Source organism: Sinohyriopsis cumingii, chromosome 6 (assembly GCF_028554795.1).
Source record: "Sinohyriopsis cumingii isolate HCF-2022 chromosome 6, ASM2855479v2, whole genome shotgun sequence".
In the NCBI taxonomy this organism is placed as follows: Eukaryota; Metazoa; Mollusca; class Bivalvia; order Unionida; family Unionidae; genus Sinohyriopsis; species Sinohyriopsis cumingii.
In genome coordinates this window covers 109,015,439-109,029,958 of record NC_142966.1, presented here as the reverse complement: position 1 = coordinate 109,029,958, position 14,520 = coordinate 109,015,439, and the positions used below count along the sequence as shown (strand labels likewise).

Below are 14,520 nucleotides of genomic sequence, written 5' to 3'. Positions count from 1 at the left end.
AAACAAATAGCAGTTTGTGCTTTAAGAATAGAATTGGTGATCTGGATATTTTAACTGCCTCTTGTACACTATTTCATCATAAAATTAGTTTGAAACTGTAAGTGAACCAGTAATGGGGAAATAATGGCAGATATCACTGTATCTGGGAAGTACCAGGTTATTAGACTGTCTATTTTCATAAATCACCAGGCAAATATATTCAGATAAATATAAAATGTATAGAAAGCAAAGCCTATGTATTATGTTATTTAAGATTTAACTTTAAAATGCAATTATGCAGGTCAGAAACATATGGGTAAATGCTATGCTGTGGAATTCACATGATGGGCTGTAAGGTCAAAGTTGTTTTCTGCCTTGTATTTGTGAAAATATGAAAAAAAGCAGCAAAGCAGATACTATTTAACCAACGTCTAAAATTACTTCAAGCACACAGACAACCCCCCCCACCATAAATATGCAATCCTATCAATGGACTGTTGTAATGAAGCTTTATAAAGTGAGTGGTTACATTATGAAAACCCCTCCTTCTAAAATCACATGTACTCACATGTATGCAGACCCGCCAGCTCTACTGAAAAAATCAGGATAATACCGATTTTTGGACCTATCTCCCGATTTCTAAGAAAAAATCAGTATTTTTCAACTTCAAGTTTTTTCCCGTATTTTGTTTCAATTTACAAAAACATCATTTTCTGTTTCCCTGTTTCTGTATCTGGTATGCTTCTTAGAACTTTACCATATCCGGCCGGATTTCCGGTTTTCATCTGCCAATACAAAGAGATTGTCTCACAGTATAGTTCTCTTTATCTGACCCCATCAGCAAATCACAGCATCATAATGGATAAGTTTCTCAGCCAGAAGTGAAAAAAAAGAAAAGGAAGTAACTGATGAATTTTCACCAGCCAAGAGAGAAAGATGGGATCAAAATTATCAGAGTGATTGAGAGAAGCAGTTTGCTTTCATCTGTCCATCAACTCACAGGGCCCATCATGCATTCTGCCAATGTTGCTCACAGCATCTCTCAATAAGATGTGGTGGTCTAGAAGACACGTGTGCATTTGCCCTCATGTACATGGTACAGGGTTTGTTTCGAACACGTTTGGAAGTCTTTCAAAGTGCCATTATTGTGAACTTTTATAAAGTATTAAACAAAAAACTGATAATGGGTAGTTGATAAAGCAATTTTACTAACTTGCAATTACTATACTGTAATCGGGTTAGTTAGTTAAAATTCGTTACAATGTAGTTTCTATTATTCTCTTGCTTGAATCATGTGTCCAAACTAACTCATAAAATTTTCGACTTGAAAAAAAAGAAGAGTATAATTCAAATTATATATATCTATCACTTCTCCCTGTTTTGCCCCAAAAGAGAAGTCTTCACTTACATTGACACTTATTTACTTCCATAGACACCTGTTCACTTCCAATAGTCATGTGTCGAAAACGGACATAAATGTTATGGGTCATTATGAATCACAATAATATGCCTTTAAGGAATACCTGCTATAAACCAAGCAAACAGGAAGCAATTCAAGGTGGAATCAAATGGGTTGGTTTTGGCATTTTGTTCCTCTGCATTTTCTTTATCCTTGTTCATACACCGCTGTATAAGACTGGACAGATTCTTCAAGATTCCAAAGCTACCAGCCACAATCAGGTAGATCGGGATGTAGTATTCTGCTTTGCAATCATTCTTGTATAGCGCTCCTGAGAAAATAAAAAAGTTGGGAATATATTCTACACCATTATATTTAAATTTTCTAACAAATCTGGATCCAAAATTTTTAAAATCAGATGGTAACCCAGTAGTCTCCAATGTATGATGTAGTCTCTTATTTAACTTGAGTAGTATTGACTTAGAGATTCCTATTTATTGCCAATTATACTTGATTATAACAAAATATCACATAAAATAGACTGATTTATTGATTTATTATAAAATAGACTGATTCATACAGTGGTTTTACATAAAACTAACCAATTGTAAAATAACCTAACTTATTATGTACCTACAAGAAAGCAGTCTTGCCTATGAAGTGGCTTTGTAACAAATCCAGAAACTAGCTAAAATTATACAAGAGATCATTGTACATAACTGTTTTGATATCTGATTATGCATGACACCCCAGCCATGATTTTAAAACACCTTTGAGAAAATTTTATGCCTGGCATAATCTCTTCCAATTAAACAAGACAGCTTGCCTCGACCTCCATGTCAATTGTGACCACAAGCTTATGATAAATTGGTATTGTACACATCAAGATCTGTTACAATTCTGAAAATATCCATTGAATCTGATTGGTCAATTTAAGCTGATACCATTCCATACATCCTGGGACAGATTATGTATAAGACTTTGTATATACAGTCTGATGCACATGATGTGGCATCAAAGAAAGGTAATTCAAATTACTGTTTAAATGGGACTTGTAAGAACTCTGTAAAGCATCAAGAAGTTATAAAAAAAAACTGGATAACATTTTTCTTCTAACATCAAAAGGTCAAATGTAAATAGCAATTAAAACCACAGAAAAAACTCAAATAGGTGTTCATTTTTCATTTTTTTAAAACGACATTTGTTTTAAAAGATTTAATGCTATGCTGAGAAGTCAAGCTGAGATCAGTGTATTGATTGGACTGTAAATCCACAGTGAATGATTTGTTTCAAAGTCAGGATCAGCAGACCTATTTCAGTCTGGATTAGATGACCTATTTCAGTCTGGATCAGCAGACCTATTTCAGTCTGGATTAGATGACCTATTTCAGTCAGGATCAGGTGAACCATTTCAGTTCTGTTTTGCTGCACACTTAGTGATGACTTGCGCTACAGATTTGTTTCACGGAAATTTCTTGTTTTGAAACCTCTCATGTAGATGTTGAATTAAACTGGATGTATACAAATGCAGTAGTCTGTACGAGACTTTTCTGTGTAATGGAATTATCAGCTGTGGTTATTTATCGAGTTTGCAGCACTATTTCATATTCCCATTACTAATGCCATTCAGAAGTGGACTCAATGGATGAACTGCTTATCCATGACTGTAGGCACTAAAGGTTGGGCTGTGATAGTCATGGGCTTCACCAATGTCACAAATTGCGATTTTTTCCCCTTATTGGCGACAAAATATACCATCTGGCAATTTTTGTGTGACAGCCTTTTTTGGCTGTTTAATCTGTACATACAATCATGGATTTGGAGTGGAGATATTCAAACGGACCATGAAAGGAAACCACAAACTTGGATATACAATGCTCTGGAATCTATCTGTTACATAAACAAATCCTTTTTTTCGCACTGACAAACCTATCTTTATAGTACATTGTCACATCATAATCTGTTTATGTTGACATCTGGCTTGAGTACTGTATGCTGTGATACACTCAGTCATGCTACTGGACTATACCTACAATCGACCGACCTCTGAAGAGTCGAACAGAAACAGCAATAATTAATTGAACAATGGCTAATCCTTGTTCTTTAAAATAAATATACCAATAAAAAAGTACTGATTGCTGTGTATAAATACAAAGCAAATGGAAAAAAATCTAAATCAGAATTATATACTGTCAACAGTGCAACATTATCATAGGTAAACATAAGTTAGACGTTGCATGTTCATCATCTGATCCCAACAGTAAGTTTAAAAAACTAACATCATTTGGATTTAGTGCAAATTCATCAGACAACATAGTCAACGAACCCGTTGTTAAACCTGGCAGCCCAGATGATCTACATGTAGTGATGGTAGCAATGCTTCAAGTGCAACACCACATCATGATGAACAGGTCAAAGGTTCCTAAAAATTTCTTGATAGCTGGAAACTTGGGCATCCATGGCTGAGATATGATACAAAGTTTAAAGCAGATGTTCTGTGATATATGTATCAAGGCACAAGTCGTCAGTTCATTTACAACTGGCTGTGATATTTTGAATAAGGAGTGTGTCACCAAACATGAATCCAGGTGGTGTAAGTATTATATATTAATTTTGCTCATTGATCTTTTACTCTGCCATCAATCCAATGTTACGACTGCAGGGACTTAAACTATGCAATAAGAAATAGCAAAACAAACAAGTTTTACATAATTGAAAATAATTTATTTCTCAAAATACAGGAGTGAAAGAAATGAATTAACTTACAGCATGGGGAATGAATTCCAATTTCCTAAAATCTATCAATTCCAATAATTCCAAGAAATCTGAATAAGTTCCAATGAAAAATGCCCTTTCTGTGTTGAAGTTTCAAATGTACAGAAAGAATTAACTAATTTAAAAAGAACTCAAAGAGTTATTGAATAAATTTAGTTAATACCATACAGTTATTCTAGCGTGTCATGCAAAAAATAAATCTTGTCAAAGCTAAGTCAGGAGACTGAACTCGAAAACACAGTCTGGGACCTACCATTGGGAAGTTTTTTTTTGCGGCATATTTAAGCATCATTTTCATTAAATATTCTCCAATATTCTGGGTCCAATACACGTGAAATTCTCAAAAAGGACATGCTGTTTCTCCCTGTGGAGCGTGTTATTTGCCCCCCCCCCCCGTCCCCATTTCACATTCTATACAATAGCTGAAGGTTAGACTTAAGCCTCTTCGACACACTTCAAAGAAACTGCCTGTTCTACAGTTAGTGAAAGCACTAGCTATTGATTGACAAATAAACCATGCCCCTTTTTTGTTATAACTAACAATACCTAAAACGGGTGTGAATTTATGTTAACAGTTCAAATATTGTCTCAAGCTACCATACATGTGATAACTATTTCCCATATTTTATATCCCACCTTATTTCCTTATTGTTAGCTAGTATATGCATATAACACTGTTGACTCAAAAAATGTTTATTTCCGAATTGTTCTTTTGGGGGGCAGTTTGGGGGGGCCACATATGCTCTGTGATACGTTTCTTCTTTTAATTTACTGATGGTAAATAATGCTTATATATAAGGTACATTAATGCCAGGTGTTGACTCGTGTAAGTTTCATTGGTGGGAATGGAGATCCTAGTTTGCTTGTTGAGAAAAATTCTACAGCATTCAGTGATCATTCTTGGGAATTAGGAAGCAATTCACTATAAGGAAAGCATTTAAAGCATGGCAAAATTAAATTTCTTAACTCCTGATTGACAGAGATGTACTCTGTGAAGCTAGCCATTAAAAAAGAATGGGGGGGGGGGGCATTTAATTACTGAATGCATGCAATCGACGGTCGCATTATACGTCACTTATCTTATATTGCAAAGTACGATCATAGGGTTTTAGTATGAAAATGTCATCTAAAGTTCCTTACAAAACTATTATTTGGAAAATAATATACATAGTATAGATTTGCTTCATACCTGATATTCCTATCATAAAAATGAGTGAGACACTGCAGATGTCAGGAAAGTAGATATTTTACATTTGATAATGTATTTTTTTCAGGTGACAGTCATACCTATGCACTAACAGTGATGTGTGATGCAAAGACCATGGAAGTACTGAAGATTGCAGCTATCAGTTAAAGTAAAAATGCCATTATCAGTGCCAAGAAGAACAGTTTCTTTGTGGCTTACTACAATCGCGACAGATCATCATGTGACATTCTATAACATTTTAATAGTGCAAACAGTCACGTAATGTTTTGTAATATTACAGCTGTATTGCTTATTGTCAATAAAGTAATAACTATCTCATCTTTGTCAATTTTCATTGCCTATTACATTAATAGACTTGCAAAAATATTCACTGTTTGTTCTGGCAACATGTTTCGAAAATTGGCGACAAAATATTGAGGTTGGTGATGTTTCTTGCAACAACTTTTTAAAAGCCAGTCAGGACCATCCTTGATGGGTTGCCAAATAGATTCAGATTTTAAGATAAAAAAAAAGTTATGCTGTGTGATAAAATCATCATACTGGATGATAGGCGAGTGAGGAGTTATATATCCAACTTACTGGTATATGTTATAAATATTCAATAATTGAAGTATGTTTATCTGATGGAATTTTGAAAAGAATGCAGTTTACGTATAAACAAGAGCCTCAAGTGAGCATGATATCATCATCTCCGAAACATTTCATATATTTTTTTTTACTACATCCCCATAAAAATGATTTTTAAAGTTAAGGGCATAGTTAATATGTTCAGTCTCTTGCTCATAATCAAACTATAAATCCATTTACCAAGTTTTATAGAAAAGAAATATTGTCCCATGAGTTAGAAAGATAGCAAGCCCATCCAATTAGTTGTTGGGTATCTCATTAAAACCAGTTGATATCCCTTATTATGGAACTAACCAATGACACTGATAATATAAGCTTAAGGTGGAGCAAAATCTGATTGGAATTAAGTCCCCAGCATTGTAACAAGCTCAGCCAATCTGTTACCAGATTACCTCATTATTATGCATAGATCTTGCTCTTGACCAAAACTCATCTGAGATCTTCATAACAAATTTGTCAAATATATGACTTCTCCAGGATCTTCATTTTCAGCCTCCTGACCATGTGGGATCAAAACTGGATCAGGAATACAGTTTTGATGGGTAAAAAGTGCAGCCAGTCATAGGTAAGGTCACCTCATGGATTCTGCACAATGTCAACCCCATTTGAGATATTTTTTCATATAAGCCTACATCTAAATTTTGATAAAAATCAGATAAAAAAATATTTCTTCAAGAGTTGTAACAATCTGAGCCAATCAGATGCAAGATCACCTCATTAATATGCAACGATCCTGTTCATTTTCTGAAACTGTCCAAAATCCTGATGATATAAACCCATATTCCAAACTTAATAAAACTCAGATAAGAATTATGGCACTGTCAGCGAATAAGATTACCTCGTTAACATGTATAAGTCTATCTGTGGTACGAGCAAATTACTACTTAAGTGCCTGATCCAACCCGCAATCTGGTTTTATCTGCTTATTTACATCATAGGGTGTGGCTTTAGAAACTGCTTATCCAGTCCATGTCTTGTGAGAATTGGCACTCACCTGACTTAGCTTATTATGATATAAGCAAATATTCCAAGTTTGATCAAATCTGGATAAGAAACACGGCCTCTAGATAAGTAACAAGTTCAGCCACTCCAATGTAGGATTACCTCATTAATATGCCTGCTTCTTGCTCATTATCGAACCTGGACAAGATCTTAATGATGTAAACATATATTCCAGTTAGATCAAATTTAGATGGGAAATATGGTATCAAAATTGGTAACAAATCCAATCAGATGCAAGATGATGTCATTAATATGCACAGATGGCTTTCCATGCCAAACTTTTCACAGATCTGAATCCACTGGATCCAAAATATGGCTTCTGGCAGGGTAACAAGTAATTGTTCACAGACAGACAATGCACAATGGCCACCCAACACAAGTAGGCTGTATGGCCATGTGATCCAAAAAAATATGACCACACACTTTATGGACATTATATATTTAATCTTTATCTCTTAATATCATATACCGCTCTGGTGGCCCAGTGGTTAGAGCATCTGCCTCAGATGCGGGAGATTGTGGGTTCAATCCCCGGCCGAGTCATACCAAAGACTTACAAAAATGGTACTAACAGCTGCCTCGCTTGGCGCTCAGCATTAGGGGTTAGTGTTAGGACTGGTTGGCCTGGTGTTGGATAATGTGACTGGGTGGGACATCATGCTACATGTCTGCGGCATGATGCCCCAGTGCTAGACATCACTTTAAACTGCCACACTGCTGACATTGTAGCAATATGACTGAAAAATTGTTAAAACTATGTTAAAAAGCCAAATCACACACACACACACTTAATATCATATAGCTTTTGAAGTCTTTTAAATTCCTTACCTTTTATCGTTTATCTTGTACAACTACAGGTCGTGTTTTAGAAGTATTTATCTTCCCCATTTTTTTTTTCTTCTCATAATTTCTACTGTAACCATTTGGAATTCAACTTTAATGGTATCCCTTGTACAGACTTGCACCATTTCATTTCAGACTGGCACCATTTCATTTCAGACCAACCAGACATTATAAGAAGAGCTAACATCCATTTTTTATTGATTTGATTGTAAAGAGTATTTGACAAAAGCAAAGATTGGTTTGAAGAGTCAAAAGACGAAGCATCTGTTTATGAGTTACCATAATCAACCTGTTTTAATTGTTTGACCTTCTGGATTAAAAATCTTCCAAAAAAGTAACATATATGTACAACAACAGCTCCTATTTAATAATTTTCCATTTAATAGGACAAACAAGTGCCAATTCGGCAGGAAACTCTATAACTTGAAGAGATACGAGCAACTTAGATTTTATACAAATATGCTAAAATGAAGCTGTCATTAAAAATTGTACAAAAATATCTCCAACGAATAGAGATGATAGCTGACTGAGTATGAAAATCAATCAATAATCTTTAAATTGTAACCAACTTCCATTTGATCCCTTTGGATCTAGGATACGGACATTCTTCTGTAGTCATTTTAATGGTACTAATATATCCTTCTGTAGTCATTTTAATAGTAGTCATTTTAATGGTACTAATATATCCTTCTGTAGTCATTTTAATGGTACTAAGATATCCTTCTGTTGTCATTTTAATGGTACTAATATATCCTTCTGTTGTCATTTTAATGGTACTAATATATCCTTCTGTAGTCATTTTAATGGTACTAATATATTCTTCTGTAGTCATTTTAATGGTACTAATATATCCTTTGTTGTAGTCGTTTTAATGGTACTAATATATCCTTCTGTAGTCATTTTAATGGTACTAATATATCCTTTTGTTGTAGTCATTTTAATGGTACTGATATATCCTTCTGTAGTCGTTTTAATGGTACTAATATATCCTTCTGTAGTCATTTTAATGGTTTTAATATATCTTTCTGTAGTCATTTTAATGGTTCTAATTTATCCTTCTGTAGTTGTTTTAATGGTTCTAATATATCCTTTGTTGTAGTCATTTTAATGGTACTAATATATCCTTCTGTAGTCATTTTAATGTATAAATATATCCTTTGTTGGAGTCATTTTAATGGTATTAATATATCCTTTGTTGTAGTCATTTTAATGGTACTAATATATCCTTTATTGTAGTCATTTTAATGGTATAAATATATCCTTCTGTAGTTATTTTAATGGTATAAATATATCCTTTGTTGTAGTCATTTTAATGGCATTAATATATCCTTTGTTGTAGTCATTTTAATGGTACTAATATATCCTTCTGATACAAAACAACTGAGCTTCAGCATTTTATATTTTTATAAAAGGAACATAGATGCATTAATTAACAGCTTTTCTGATTTACTATACTATTCCTTTTGAAGACTGAATTAAATGATTAACAAACACATCTAACTGAACACTTACCTATGACAATCATTGCCACAGGAATTGCCATGATTATACCAAGCATTATGGTACATCCAACTAAAAATAAAAAAATAGAAACGTTCTCTTAGGAATAACATTTATTCATTTAAAACAGTCATCCAACTGCAAACACCAGACTCAGATCTGCCATCCTATAATATGCTTGCAGGTAAAGACAAAAACCGTTAACTTAAACATAAAATGAACACCAGAATCAAGAGGGTATACCATGAATCTATCACTAATGATTTAACAGCGAATCTGGCTTTACACTGTTTTCCGCTTGATGCATGTTATACTCATTAGAAAAGAGCATGTTTACCATGATCTGTCACTCATTTTGTGTCACAATGAATCTGGCTTTACACTGTTTTCTGCTGGATGCATGTTACACTCATTAGAAAAGAGCATGTTTACCATGATCTGTCACTCATTTTGTGTCACAATGAATCTGGCTTTACACTGTTTTCAGCTGGATGCATGTTATACTCATTAGAAAATAACGAATGTTTACCATGATCTGCCACTCAACCTGGCTTTACACTGTTTTCGGCTGGATAAACATTAGATTATAGATCACATACCATGATATGTCACTTATTTTATGTGACAGTGGATCTGGCTTAACTTTGCTTTCAGCTGGATATACATCAGAACATAGATCACATACCATGATCTGTCATAAATTATGTAATAGTGAATCTGGCTTTACACTGCTTTCAGCTAGAGGCGTGTTCTATAAATTAGAATAAAAAGCATATACTATGAGAGTCACTCAAAAGATAACTGAATCAAAGTTTACACTGTTTGCATTTTAAACACAAACCATTCCAGAACAAAATCCAGTACAGGTATCTGTACTTACAGTATTTAGAGTTATGAAATTTTTTTTCTTGAAGACTAAAAAATAATGAAATTATTTGTTTAAAACAAAAAAAGATATTAGGATCTATAAACAGGTAAACTGGATGATATTCAACTTAATTACATATTTTTCAATGAAAATTAAAGACAGTGACACCAAACATTTAAGTTACGTGATTTCAAGTTGTGTTACCATTTCATGGAATGCAACTGTCTTGTCAGTCAGGGGTTAGCTGTACCCAAAAAAATTAGGATTAGTAGATTAAAAGAATTAAATTTATGTTATAAATAGCTGAAAATTAAAATTATGATTTATTTTGTTACTGGCAATGCAGATAAAAACATTTACGAACTAGAAGAGTATTTTATACAATGAACAGCAAGAAAGTAAGCTCAATTATACATTTAAAAGACAAAGTCAGGGGTCATTTTTCTTCAGGCAATAACCATAATATTTACCTTTCAAATCTGTACAACTGATGATAAAATATTTATTAAGTTTCCTTTCAGTCCATCAAAAACAAAAACTGCATGACTAGTTGCAATAATAAGAGTGTGTGATAGACCGAGTGATTTATAGGTTACTGCATTTGTTTGGGAAAATCTGAATGAGTTTTTTTGATGGAATACTGCACAACCATGGGAGTGCAGTATATCCATCCAACAAAACGAGTTCATATTTTCCCATACAAATGCAGTAACCTTTTTATTATATGCTCATTTTCTTATTCTACCTAAGGCTTAATTATATAGACAAAATAAACTACAAGAAACAAAGTAAATGAATATATGCCATATTCCAAACTAAACACACAAGTGCAGATTCATCATTACACAACAACAACATTATTAATGCTCACATAACTCAGCCCAGATAAATTTGAACTTGTCCCACGCTACACACGAGTTTCAAAAGAAATGGCATTTTTGTCTACTTAAAATTGAAATTTGGATTCATATTGTGAATGAATGCGCATTGCAACAAGTTTTCCATTTGATGTGGAATGAAAAGATTGTGGTATTTTGTCGATTCGACAAAATTGTGTGATCATGGACTGGATTCACCTGTGCAAATTGTACATGAAAAACATCAGATTGAAGCAGCACAATTTCAAAATGTGTAATCAAACTTGAGAATTCATGACACGGCTCATGTAATTTGGATTTGCAGAACTAAAAAGGTACATGTTGAGGAAATTCAGGATGTAAAAATGTAAGTATATTTTTTGACATTCTTATTACCAGCTAAAGAAGGCAAGTTTATACCTTGTCACTTGTATGCTATTTGTAAAGACACTGTCTGCCATCTAATGTATAGCTAGCCTAATTCCAAAACATTGTACCAAAAAGTTAACGCGGAAAGTGCCAAAGCAGCTGGTATGTGCCAGTCCATGAAACATCTGCTTTAGTTCATTCAGAAACAAATTTCATCAACCAAAACAAAAAGCGCCTACTATGCGAGTGTACATGATTAGTTTACAAATCAAAAGTGCTGGCGTCTGCATCCATTGTTTGTTTACACTAGAAAGTAGTTCTTTTATGCATGTGAATGCTATATGTGTATTGTTGCACAAGTTCAGTATCGGGTAATACTGAACAATTCTGACAATGTAAAGTTAACAGAGAAAAAAATGAGTATATAATAATGATTGAGCCATAACGGTATCACACTTTAATGGCGTTGAATATTAATATTTCAAATTTTGGTAGATCAAGTAAGGAGGGAAATAAAGGAGTAAATTGCTTGCACATAAGCATGTCTATATACACCCGAACAAGTCAAATTTCAGGACAGATGTCTTGAACACAGACATAGCGTCAAGGCTGTTATTATTAATGTGCAAAACTGATAGAGCATGAAATGTGAACAATGGACAAAGGATATGAATAGCACATGAAGGCAATATGGATACCAGAGCCCAGCAACATGGAATGAATTGCCCACTGGACTTAGACACAAAGATCCCATTCAAGAGTGCTCTTAAAACTCACTTATTTCAACTGCAAGAACAAACTTAAAGACCTAATAATGTTTCCTACCTTAAATATTTTTAGCATGTTTTTTTTTAATTTATGTTTTCTAATTTCATGGTGTTTGTTTTCTGTAATCATATCATCATATGTGTTTTTTATGTTATAGGTGTTGTCTAATGTTGTAAAGCGCTTAGAGTTTCTAAAGATTAGGCACTATACAAAGTCCTCATTATTATTATACGAATGTGTGCAAAATTGTAAAATACTGAACAATTCTGACAATATAAAGTTAACAGAAAAAAAATGAGCATATAATAATTGAGGATTACTATATACCTTTGCATACAACTTTAGTTGGAGTACAAAATATTTTATATACCTCTGTAAATATATATAACTCAGGTGGGGGTATAAAAAATAGATTTTAATTTCCCTTAACTTACAGTTCCACATATTATCAAAACACTTCCCCTACCTTACATTTCCATATATTATCAAAACAATGTACCATAACTATTGTTAAAAAATTCAAACAGCCCGATGCCCTATGCCTTTCTAATTTTAGAACGGGCCTATCATGTATTCTAAGTGAGATGCCTATCTGGCTTGTCCCAAAAAATTCAAATTTGCATGAGGAAACTCGGATCCTGCTGAAACATGTGTAAATGTATTTTCAAGATGTTGACACACATGCATCATGTGGAATTTCAGTCAGGGCTTGTGAGTTTATTTTAGTCACCAGTCCTGGGCCTGAGTCTAAACTTTTGTTGTCTCGATAACTTACATTTCATATATTATCAAAACAATTTACCACAGGCAAGTATTATTAAAGCATTTTCTCAAACTAATCATGAACAGGTTTTTTATTAACACATTAACCCCTGGTAACAAGTTTAGGAGGAAGTAGCCTACTGCCGAGCTCTGTAGTATCAAGGTCATGTATGATACACTAAAGTGGGTGGTATTATAGAAAGGTAGTCAGATCTAGCTCTATAATGATCCCAAAAAATCTGGAATTTCTAGTTGCACTACAAAATACAGAGGGAAAAACATCATTTTTTGACCCGATTTTTTTCTACCAAAATTTTGCCATTTGTCGGAATCTGATTCTGTGTCCAGATTTTAGACCTTTTGGTCTCAGATCCAAGGCAGACTGGTATGAGCTGCAGACTGACAGATGAACCTTTGCAAAAAGTAGGATAAAATGGGCATCAGAAATAAAGAGTGGTCTCAATACAAAAATAATGTGGTTGTTAAGCAACAACAAAAAGATAGAAGAAAAAAAGAACTCCAACTTTTACCCTTCTGCTCATGTGTGAGCCAAATAACTAATGAAAAAGGATGTTTCTAACACAACTAGGCAGTATGTTATTGGAAGATCATGTGGAAGTTGGTGTTTTAGGATGTATTCAGAAATAGCTTTCAAGATGTGCTTCCTACTCGAATTTCAGACGAAAACAACAAAAACCTCCAGGGGTTAATGTGTTAAGCATTCTGTAAAATAGTGTCAATCTAGACATTTTTTTCTCATTAGTTTTTTTACAAGTAATTTTTACACCTGCTTCCTCACAAGAAGGTTTGTTTTAATGTGGTCATAACCAAAATAGAACACTCCCTCATTATATCGTCCATGATAACTGTGGAGTATACTGTGTCATTGTGAAGCCATCATATAATGATGTATATTATAAATAGAATCTAATTTTAATATATAGATATTAAAAATAAGAACCATGATGATATCCACCAAACAAAAGAAAACAGGCAACAATAAAGGTTGTTATAGTATGTGTTGCTGCAGTGTTTGATATCTAATTTTATTAATCAATGTTATTAATCTGACTGATTTCCATGTGGTGTTTTCGTTGATGTGTGTGATAAATTGAAGCTCAAACTAATAAGCCCTGTGATTCATCTTCACTACACAATGGTCATCGATCCATTGTTCTACCAAAATGATATGGAATAGAGTGGAATCATCTTTGCAACATGGGGGACACTGATCCATTGTTCTACCACAAAGACATAGAATAGAGTGGAATCATCTTTGCAACATGGGGGACATTGATCCATTGCTCTACCACAATGACATGGAATAGAGTGGTTTCATCTTTGCTACACAATGGTCATTAATTCAAATTGTTCTACCACAATGACATAGAATAGAGTGTGACATGGAATAGAGTGGGTTCATCTTTGCTACACTGGTCATCGATTCACATTGTTCTGATACAATGACATGGAATAGAGTGGATTCATCTTTGCTACACAATGGTCATCGATTCACATTGTTCTAATACAATGACATGGAATAGAGTGGATTCATCTTTGCTAC

At 33.8% G+C, this 14,520-nt stretch overlaps 1 protein-coding gene across 1 annotated transcript in view; it reads right to left on the bottom strand.

Moving 5' to 3' along the window:
* Positions 1-14,520, bottom strand: part of LOC149797687 (transmembrane protein 272-like) — a 33,438-nt gene that overhangs the window by 7,029 nt on the left and 11,889 nt on the right. The window contains exons 4-5 of the mRNA XM_089962609.1: positions 9,345-9,404; positions 1,503-1,709 (exon numbers count right to left, since the gene is read on the bottom strand). Coding sequence (XP_089818735.1) covers positions 1,503-1,709; positions 9,345-9,404 — 267 coding nt within the window. The remainder of the gene's footprint in view (positions 1-1,502; positions 1,710-9,344; positions 9,405-14,520) is intronic.